At 39.8% G+C, this 10,953-nt stretch overlaps 1 protein-coding gene across 2 annotated transcripts; it reads right to left on the reverse strand.

Annotated features, from left to right (window-relative positions):
- Positions 1-152: 152 nt before the first annotated feature.
- LOC143889178 (uncharacterized) lies at positions 153-10,400 on the reverse strand. 2 transcript variants are annotated; one of them, XM_077393377.1, is made up of 5 exons: positions 10,339-10,400; positions 9,931-10,025; positions 9,737-9,834; positions 5,855-6,171; positions 153-779 (listed from the first exon to the last, which is right to left on the reverse strand). In XM_077393377.1, exons 2-5 carry the CDS (start codon positions 9,937-9,939, stop codon positions 340-342), a joined length of 864 nt encoding a protein of 287 aa, XP_077249492.1. In that variant the 5' UTR covers positions 9,940-10,025; positions 10,339-10,400; the 3' UTR covers positions 153-339. The 2 variants fall into 2 exon arrangements, with proteins under 2 accessions (XP_077249492.1, XP_077249493.1); XM_077393378.1 differs by lacking the exon at positions 10,339-10,400 and adding an exon at positions 10,145-10,255.
- Positions 10,401-10,953: the final 553 nt, after the last annotated feature.

Genomic DNA, 10,953 nt, shown 5'->3' on the forward strand with positions numbered 1-10,953 from the left:
TAAACTGCAAACTAAGATCCAAACACCATTTGAAAAAGGCTATTGATATTGGAACAATTATATTTTAATAATGAGACAAAATCACCTCGTATTATATGTTTTAAGCAGCTGGTTACAATTCCCAAAAAGTCTCATCACCCTTTCACAGCAGCTCAAAGCATAAGAGACTAGAAAAGTCCATCACATTATCAAAACAATGTTTGTGCCGATATCAGCCACCTTGAGCCTGCTTCAAATTTGAGGTCATTCAGACAATGTTTTCAGCATAACATACACTTAGCATTGAGAAAATGTAACCAACATTGTTCCAAAAAAATCATAAACCTCTCAATAATGTTTTTAACTCTGTGGCATTGCAACATTCATAAGCCCATGTCGTTCCATCACTCTCCTAGTAGCAAGAGCTGCTGCCTCACTTGCTCTCAGTGTTCCAGTCGCCATGATGGCCGCAAACTCACGCCCGATCTCTTCTTGCACCTTGCTTCGAGCTTCTCCGAGTGGGTCTCTGGCAACTACATTCACCATTTTCTCTTGCGTTGTTTCTGAAAGATTTTCAGAAGGGTTGTTTCCAGTTTCCATGGCAGGGCTATCAGATTTAGCAATAGGTTTTTCTCTAGGTGTCGTTTCTCTTGATGAAGAATCAGAGCTTATGGATGTGTTGGGAGTGGAAACAGTAGTCCTGGGATGAGAAAGCTTGGACATTGCAGTAGGCCTGAACTGGGGAACTTGAGGAACAGCATTTGCTCTCAAGGTCATTTCTAATTGCTGGATCATGGGTACTGCAACACCAAAATCAAACATAAGCAATGCGTATACTACTCACAGATATCCTAAGTAACATAACAATTCTTGCCAGGTAAAGTAAGACTGAGATTTCAATTCGAACCACCAACGTTGAAAATGACAACAGTATGAGATCCAAATGCCACAAACAATGTTCACTTTGGATACCTCAAAATTATTTGCATATAAACTGAAATCCAAATGGTTCCAAAGTTAAATATGACTATTTACAAATAATGCTTTTAATAGTTCTAGAAATGATATAGTATGCTGGCTTCCAAAGAGGCCTTAATGTCCCATTTTCAAGTGTTTGGTTGCTCATGAAAAAGAAAATCAGATAAAAAACAGGCCACTATTCCTCCAAAATTTATCTGGTTAAAACTTTAAAATTTTATTTCCATGTGCTAAGAAAAAAATACTCTCATATCATGAGAGACATGGCTTGGCCATTGATTCCACCACTCTGCCTGCAGTTCAGGTAATCCCACTCAACAATTTGAAAAAAGAAAATCCCAGTGAACCAAATAGCTGAAAGCTGATTCTTAGAGAATGATGACAATGAAAAGAAATCATGAAATATTTGCTTACATAGGGCCATGTTGGGCCACCATGAAAAATATTCCATGGAATATTTGTGGGGGCAAGGTAGGAGGGAGGGGAGAATTAAAAGCTCTAAAAAACGGTTCCTACACACGTGTAGATAAGTTATCTACACACTAGCTTAAAATACAGTGGGGCCACATTATTCGGGTGATCCAAACCATTCATTTTTAAGGCCCTCTCATAGATAGGGTGTCCACAAAAAATCAGATACATAGATCATCCTAACCATTCGAACTTTGGAGACAAAAAATGAACTAATTTGTGAAGGTTTAAAGACATCCATTTTACCTCCACAAATCGTAGGGTTGGGATGATCCTATGGATCTGAATTTTTGTAGACACCCTATCTATGTGAGGGCCTTTAAAATGGATGGCTTGGATCACCCAAACAATGTGGGCCCCCACTGTATTTTAAGCTAGTGTGTAGAGAACTCTCTACACATATGTGTAGGAACCGTTTTCTCATTTTCTTTTAACTGTTTTGGGAATCTTTTATGCTATCTATACTCTGGACTACTCAGTTCTCTTCCTCTCCTTCCTTCTCAGCCTCTTTCAACAATTGTGCCAGTGAACATTCCATGGAATAATTTTTCAGGAGCTCTGAGCGACCGTAAAATCCCAACCAAGTTGAAGGGAAAGTTTTATAAGACAGCTGTGAGGCCAGCCATGCTGTACGGCTCAGAATGTTGGGCCACCAAGAAGCAACATGTGCATAAGATGAGTGTAGCGGAGATGCTAATGCTTAGATGGATGTGTGGCCACACAAGGCTAGAGATAATTAAAAATGAAGACATTCGTAAAAATGTGGGGGTGGCTCCAATTGAGGAGAAGATGAGAGAGCACTGCTTAAGATGGTTTGGACATATCCAACGTAGGCCTTTGGATGCTCCGGTGAGAAGAGGCAACCCGTGCCAAATTGATGGAGTAAAAAGGGGTAGGGGTAGACCGAAAACAACTTGGGTAAAGACATTGAGGAAAGACATGATAGCTAGAAACATGACAGAGAACATGACCTTGGATATGATAGAATGGAAGAAAATGATCTACGTAGAAGAACCCAACTAGAACCAAGGTTAGAGCCGGGTAGATTCCTTTAAAATGGATGGCTTGGATCACCCAAACAATGTGGGCCCCCACTGTATTTTAAGCTAGTGTGTAGAGAACTCTCTACACATATGTGTAGGAACCGTTTTCTCATTTTCTTTTCACTGTTTTGGGAATCTTTTATGCTATCTATACTCTGGACTACTCAGTTCTCTTCCTCTCCTTCCTTCTCAGCCTCTTTCAACAATTGTGCCAGTGAACATTCCATGGAATAATTTTTCAGGAGCTCTGAGCGACCGTAAAATCCCAACCAAGTTGAAGGGAAAGTTTTATAAGACAGCTGTGAGGCCAGCCATGCTGTACGGCTCAGAATGTTGGGCCACCAAGAAGCAACATGTGCATAAGATGAGTGTAGCGGAGATGCTAATGCTTAGATGGATGTGTGGCCACACAAGGCTAGAGATAATTAAAAATGAAGACATTCGTAAAAATGTGGGGGTGGCTCCAATTGAGGAGAAGATGAGAGAGCACTGCTTAAGATGGTTTGGACATATCCAACGTAGGCCTTTGGATGCTCCGGTGAGAAGAGGCAACCCGTGCCAAATTGATGGAGTAAAAAGGGGTAGGGGTAGACCGAAAACAACTTGGGTAAAGACATTGAGGAAAGACATGATAGCTAGGAACATGACAGAGAACATGACCTTGGATATGATAGAATGGAAGAAAATGATCCACGTAGAAGAACCCAACTAGAACCAAGGTTAGAGCCGGGTAGATTCCTTTAAAATGGATGGCTTGGATCACCCAAACAATGTGGGCCCCCACTGTATTTTAAGCTAGTGTGTAGAGAACTCTCTACACATATGTGTAGGAACCGTTTTCTCATTTTCTTTTCACTGTTTTGGGAATCTTTTATGCTATCTATACTCTGGACTACTCAGTTCTCTTCCTCTCCTTCCTTCTCAGCCTCTTTCAACAATTGTGCCAGTGAACATTCCATGGAATAATTTTTCAGGAGCTCTGAGCGACCGTAAAATCCCAACCAAGTTGAAGGGAAAGTTTTATAAGACAGCTGTGAGGCCAGCCATGCTGTACGGCTCAGAATGTTGGGCCACCAAGAAGCAACATGTGCATAAGATGAGTGTAGCGGAGATGCTAATGCTTAGATGGATGTGTGGCCACACAAGGCTAGAGATAATTAAAAATGAAGACATTCGTAAAAATGTGGGGGTGGCTCCAATTGAGGAGAAGATGAGAGAGCACTGCTTAAGATGGTTTGGACATATCCAACGTAGGCCTTTGGATGCTCCGGTGAGAAGAGGCAACCCGTGCCAAATTGATGGAGTAAAAAGGGGTAGGGGTAGACCGAAAACAACTTGGGTAAAGACATTGAGGAAAGACATGATAGCTAGGAACATGACAGAGAACATGACCTTGGATATGATAGAATGGAAGAAAATGATCCACGTAGAAGAACCCAACTAGAACCAAGGTTAGAGCCGGGTAGATTCCTTTAAAATGGATGGCTTGGATCACCCAAACAATGTGGGCCCCCACTGTATTTTAAGCTAGTGTGTAGAGAACTCTCTACACATATGTGTAGGAACCGTTTTCTCATTTTCTTTTCACTGTTTTGGGAATCTTTTATGCTATCTATACTCTGGACTACTCAGTTCTCTTCCTCTCCTTCCTTCTCAGCCTCTTTCAACAATTGTGCCAGTGAACATTCCATGGAATAATTTTTCAGGAGCTCTGAGCGACCGTAAAATCCCAACCAAGTTGAAGGGAAAGTTTTATAAGACAGCTGTGAGGCCAGCCATGCTGTACGGCTCAGAATGTTGGGCCACCAAGAAGCAACATGTGCATAAGATGAGTGTAGCGGAGATGCTAATGCTTAGATGGATGTGTGGCCACACAAGGCTAGAGATAATTAAAAATGAAGACATTCGTAAAAATGTGGGGGTGGCTCCAATTGAGGAGAAGATGAGAGAGCACTGCTTAAGATGGTTTGGACATATCCAACGTAGGCCTTTGGATGCTCCGGTGAGAAGAGGCAACCCGTGCCAAATTGATGGAGTAAAAAGGGGTAGGGGTAGACCGAAAACAACTTGGGTAAAGACATTGAGGAAAGACATGATAGCTAGGAACATGACAGAGAACATGACCTTGGATATGATAGAATGGAAGAAAATGATCCACGTAGAAGAACCCAACTAGAACCAAGGTTAGAGCCGGGTAGATTCCTTTTACCTTCTTCATGAATTTTTTCTAAAGGATTCATTTAGCCGACCCCAACTAGTTTGGGACAAAGGCTTTGTTGAGTTGAGTTAAGGTTGCTAAGCATGGCCCTAGTGTAAGAGATTGGCACAGACGTGAGAGTCAAAAAGAGATTTTAGGGGCTGGTCAGTCAGAAAACAGCAAAAAATAAATAACTATTTTAAACAGGGAAATTTTTTTCTCTATTTTCCAACCCCATCACTGCTGTTGTCACACCTTCCTCTCAATTCTCTATTTCACGCTCACCTATCTACCCCTCTCACCTTGGGTAAACACATATTCCTTGTATTTTTTTTAACAGTTGCCAAACATTTTTTTTGAATGGTAATAGGTTTTTTTTTCTCACACCTATCTAACCCTTACAATTGCCAAACATGCCCTAAGATAATTTAATTTACAGTATCGACTAAATGTTTATGGCATCAAAAGAGGCCTTACAGGTTTGAGTTTGGAGTCCAGTTGGACTCCTTTCCCAGGTGAGCTCCACTACCACCACATCTTCCTCTTATTTACCATAAACTGTGCTGCAATTATCATTTCCAGGTTACCTCCACTACCACTACATCTTCCTCTTATTTAGCATAAACTAAGCTGCAATTATCATTTACCATGTTCCACCGTTATTTAGATCATCCCACTCCATCTTCTCTTATCTCTATCTACCGTTACACCATATTTTTTTACCTTCAATAATATAAGAAATTTTTCTCAATATTTTTATCAAAGAATTTTTTTATTTTTTATTTTGAATGTTTATCAAAGAATTGTTAAGGTTTTAAGCATCAACCATAAGATATGAGATGCAATTGTCTTATTCTATCACGGACCCAATTCAGTGGAAAATTATTATTGGATGCAGCAGGATATCTACTTTGATTGGATTCGTCTTGACAGGCACCACTGCAATATGCTACAGAAAGCAACTTTATGGAATATACCAAATCAGGGAAAATAAGAGCCCAGTGATTAAAAAGGTCCGCAAAAGTCGCAACTGACTCTGTAGAATGTTTGAATCTAATTGTGGGTATTTCAAAACTTTCAGAAGAAAGTATGAAGCATATAAGACCACAATTCTAATATTTCATACTGATAAAAGAACAAACTGAACAAAAGAAAAAAGTAAGATGGCAAGAGAATAACAACTCACAAATCATAAGACCCATCGGGCTGTTCATGACCTCATTAGGGAGCTGCAGGATGTAGTCCGGAATGGTGGCCCCCACCAAGAACTGAGCAACTTCATTGCTGAAGTTGTTGCAGTTGTGGCTTAGCAAGCTGTAGGTTTCAGCCGTGTACCGTGGGCTGATCTCCTGTAAGTACTCCTCAAAGAACTCTTTGGGCACATGTGTCACACCCAAGTCCACTACCCTCAGTGGAGTTCCATATTGAGTTGTTCCAACAGGTGCTTGTTGGATGCCTCCACCAAAGTAGTATTCGTTTCCATACACTACCACACCTGTGTGCCTGTGCCATTGACCTAAAAGGTAAAAATCTCGTACCATCAAGGTAGAATAAATCTCAACTCATGTGAGATCATATTTGTGCATCTTGTTCAAAAGATAAATATAAAATAAGAAAACAACATGTTGCAAATATTATTTATGGACATGCAAAGATTAAAAACAACCTTTTAGCACTCCCCTTCACTAGTGATACAGTAGATTTTTTATCCGGCTGAAACCGACCACATATTCCTTTTACAATTCACGCTTTACCAACTTGATTCACCATAGAGAGCATCAGATTATATATTCTACAAACCTTTCAACTAACTATTCCAATTAGAATACACATATGCCAAGACAATCAGTATATCAATTTTAGAAGGATGCCCCTAAACATAAGCAAATTATTTCCTACAACAGCACAGTTTATATCAGTCTAATGGCAAAATATGGCTTCATTTTCTATTGACTTTTTGTACGTCTACACTCAAACATGCATGCCTAAGCTAATGCCATTTCGTAGGTGCTAAGACATATGCTTTGACTAAGTGATTTTACAACACTTGATTCTTCACTAAATATTCTTCCAAATTACATGTCCAGTAAAGTGTAGAATTCTAGACAGTTGTAGCCAGAGATGGATCCAGGAATTTACACTGGGGGGCGCGGGGGGGGGACTATTACTATTACACTTTGCCTTGATAGGACTTGGGGGGGGGGGGGGGGGGGGGGCTTACTATTACCGGCGTTCATGAACGCCGGTAAATGTAATTCCCTCTTTTAGCGGCGTTCACGAACGCTGGTAAAACCCATATGTATTCTAGGGTATAGAATGGATTTTTCAAGTCATTGGGGGAGGCATGGCCCCCTCATGCTATATGTGGCTCCGCCCCTGGTTGTAGCTATAATCAAACAGATAAATTATAAGCCTTTATAGTATCCAAGTTCGGATTAGGGAAAATTTAACAAGATAAATTTTCAAAATATTCAGAAGTTGGAAAATGATGGGAAATTTACAAAAGAAAAAAAATCTTATTTTTGTTGAGTTGGATAGATGTTGTTCCGGTCAGCTTTCTCCGTTGTGCGTGATATTCTTCTTGTTGTTTTGTGTAGATCTCTCTACACAGATGAAAAATCCTTCAAGACATTATAAAAATGGCCCCATGGGCAAGGATGACCACAAGAACATATGAAAACAGTAAAATATTCAGTACACACATACAGGTTCAAACAAAAAGCACATTTTCCTAGATATCTGTTTTCCAAAAGAATTAGAAATCTAGGTCTAAAGAAAATGGAATGCTTGCAAATTCAAAAATATATATTTCATATAGTACAATGTCATCGTTGTTGGGAATGGGATGGTTGCCTTGTTTCCCACCACTAGTTACCTGATATAACTTAGATGTGGGTTGTGGTGGGAAGCCAAAAACAAGAAAGGGTGTTGTTTTTAGGTTTTGGAAAACCTAGTTATAAAGTCTCTCCTTTACCTATGACCAAGAAGTGATACAACCAAGGAGTGACGGCTGCAGAGGTGAGGCAAGAGAGACACCTTTTGATGTAGGACGTTCTCTCTCTTTACTTAGTTTGGATAGGATTAGGAATGGTGAGATAGAATTTAGAGATGATGTTTATCCTTATCCTTAGAGATAGAGATAAGGTTGAATAGGATTCTTGTTTATTTTCTATAAATATTGGCTTTGTGTATGTAAAAAGAGATCTTAGATGGAATAGAATATCAGTTTTTATCTCTTCCTTGTGGATTCAAGGTTTTCTTCTTTTCCCCTATTGGATTCAAGGGCCACTATATCAAAGGAGACGGTGTTTTCTTCTTCTTTTTCCTAGGCGAGACGGTGATCCGCCTTTTCCATACGCTTCCGCCCGCGTCACCTTTCTTGGCCGAACCACGTAAAATCTTAGTGTGTGCATCTTGTGGCTTGTCTATTTCTACTATTCTGTTTCTTTGCACGCGATCGAATCGGATTTTGCCCAATGGATTTCTCAACAAGTGATATCAGAGCCATGGTTGGACCAATCAATGGTTGAAACACAGTTGGAGCAATCATGAGTCCCGTGGTTGGATCGCAGTTAGATTGATTGTCAGAAGAGAAGATCAGAAGTAGAAAGATTGTTTAATGAATTCCTGTTCGAGGTGGAACTCCACAAAGAGGCATTTATTATTTGGACATTTTTCTATAATTTGGAAGGTTATTGTATCAATGTAGGATTGATTAAATTGGCCCGTGAGTGGAAAGGGAATTCCCTAATCGTCTTTCTTATGTTTTCTACTTTGCGGAACAATCAAATTTTTAGTGTTATTTAGAAGTGCAGGGTGATCTAAAACGGCGGTAAAACCGGCTTCTACGCAGTTAAACATCGATAGGTTTGATGGAAAGGACATTTTCACCCTATAGCAAATGAGGGTGAAGGACATGCTTGTTCAACAAGGCCTGGCAAAGGCATTGAAGAGAAGGATGAAAAGCCGGAGAAGATGCAAGAATGCAAAAATCTTCTAGAACACATGACAATATTTAATGGGCTTGTGGATCCGCTCCCACAAGGTTGATAAAAAGTTGAAGGACAAAGACAAGGCCCTTATGCTTCTTCGCACGCTTCCAAATTCGTATGGCAATCTGGTGACAACCCTTATTGTATGGTAAGAATAGATTGAAGTTAGATGAGGTCATGGGGTCACTCTTATCTAATGAGATGCGGAGAAAGCCAATTCTTGATGGGAGTCAAGGAGCATGGATTAGTTCAATGTGGAAATCAAAGAGGAATGTCGTTTGGCAGAGGATCAGGAAAAAAAGGTCCGGATCTAGAGTCAACAAAAAGGGTGTGCAATGTTTCCGTTGCAAATAATACGGTCACATCAAGCGAGATTGTCTAAAGCGAGCTAGCAAGTCGGATAATGGTGAAGCACATCTGATGGTGGCAATATCGAATAAGCAAAATGAAATAATCTACGGTGGGGAGGACGGATCGAGATTCCGGAGTTGACGGGGTGAGTCGACTCGTTGGCAACTACACATGTGCACTAGCAGTATCGATCAAGTCAAGTAGAGTTAAAAAAAAACAAGATGATTCCATGGTGTGTAGCTGATATTTGGTAAGGCCAATGTTGGTGGTTTGTGACGATAGCGGACCAGTGGTGACATCAATGGAAAATCCCCAGGTAGCTAGAAAAAAAGCCACGATTGAGATTGTTAGAATAGTTGTCCTGTTTCCCACTATTGACCTAATATAACTTAGTTGTGGGTTGTGGTGGGACAAAACGAGAAGGGGTGTTATTTTTAGGCTTTGAAAAACTTAAATATAAAGTCTCTCCTCTACCTGCGACCAAGGAGTAACAGTTGCAAAGGTGAGGCAAGAGAACGGCTTTCTTTTGGGCATGAGAAGAGAAAAATTTGAGTGTTTCTCTTGGTATGGGTGATAAAAACAAGAGAGGAAAGAGGAGTGTTTTTCTCAGTTTTCTCTTGTAGTGATAAAAGCAGTTTTTCTCTTCGGGTAGCTCTCATGTAAGATAAGATGTTGGTTGAGAAGAAGCGTAAGGTTTCAATTTACACGGTTAAGGTTACACTTACCAAATAGCTTCAATAGCTTTCCCCAAAAATGTCGTTGAAAGCTGGCGAGCAAGCCCCTGGCTTAGATCATACACATGCAAGGAAACCTTGTAACCATCCTGCACAAAGCAAGCAGTCATAGCACATATGTACATGCATAAAATGAGGAATAACATAGAAGAGAGGGCAGATAGAAATCAAAGATAAGTTCTCACCTCTGCCATGCTTCCTCAAGGCCCAATGCCCACTCTTTTTAATTACAAATACTATAAGCCCTTTAAGAGTTTTGATGAATGATGCTTAGTATGACCTATTAAACACATTCAATTTCAGAACAAAGTTTGAGGTTAGGAAAATTGGGTGATGAATGCTAACAAATAAGTGAAGATATTATTCCATTTGCAAAGAAAAAGGTAACAAGGAATCAACAAGAAATTCAAAAGGAGAGATCTTCTGCTGTTGAACATTATTTCCTAATTGCATGACAGAGACATCCGCATAAAACAAAGAACAAATATTCCCCTAGGCTTCCAACAAAAAATAAAATGCAATTTCACACAAACACAAAAACATGGGAGAAAACAAAAGAATTAAAAAATCTATATTTATAAAGCGAGAATTACCAGAAGAGGCAAAATGCAGAGTTCTTTTCTTTTTTTTTTTGCAGAAAACGGTGAAAAGAAAAACGGAGGAGTGAAATAAAATTCCGCGTTTGGGGCCTTTTTATAAGCGACCCCATGTCTCCTCTGGTTCATGGTCGGTGGAAATTGGGGGAGAAAAGTACGGAATGTAGGCTAATGTTTATAGAAATTACGGATTGTGGGCATCTTTTAAAACAAGAACGAAAAGGGCTAATCTTCAAAATCAGGTGGGAAAAAGACCCTGATACCTTTCTGACATCAACAGAAACATCATTCAGCTTCATTTTTGGTTTTTTTTGGTTCGTCTGAATGTGTATTTGAACCGACAGAACCTTGGGTTCGTTTCTATCTTAGCCGTCGGAAATAACTAGAGATTGATGGATGCTTGACAAGTGTTGGAAAACTTTTTGGAACACTGACAACCCAAAGTCAATCATTATCTTTTCTCACTTCTCTTTTGGCTTAGAACAGTAACGTTCTTGAATTGTCTCTTTTGGCTTAGAAACTTTTCACTTCTCTTATGATTCTCACTTCTCATTTGGCTTATAACGGTAACGTTATTGAATACGTCTCTTTTGGTTTAGAACGGCGAGGTTA

This window comes from Tasmannia lanceolata, unplaced genomic scaffold, assembly GCF_043159265.1.
Source record: "Tasmannia lanceolata isolate RefF3 unplaced genomic scaffold, GAP_Taslan_0.1 ptg000013l, whole genome shotgun sequence".
Lineage (NCBI taxonomy): Eukaryota > Viridiplantae > Streptophyta > Magnoliopsida > Canellales > Winteraceae > Tasmannia > Tasmannia lanceolata.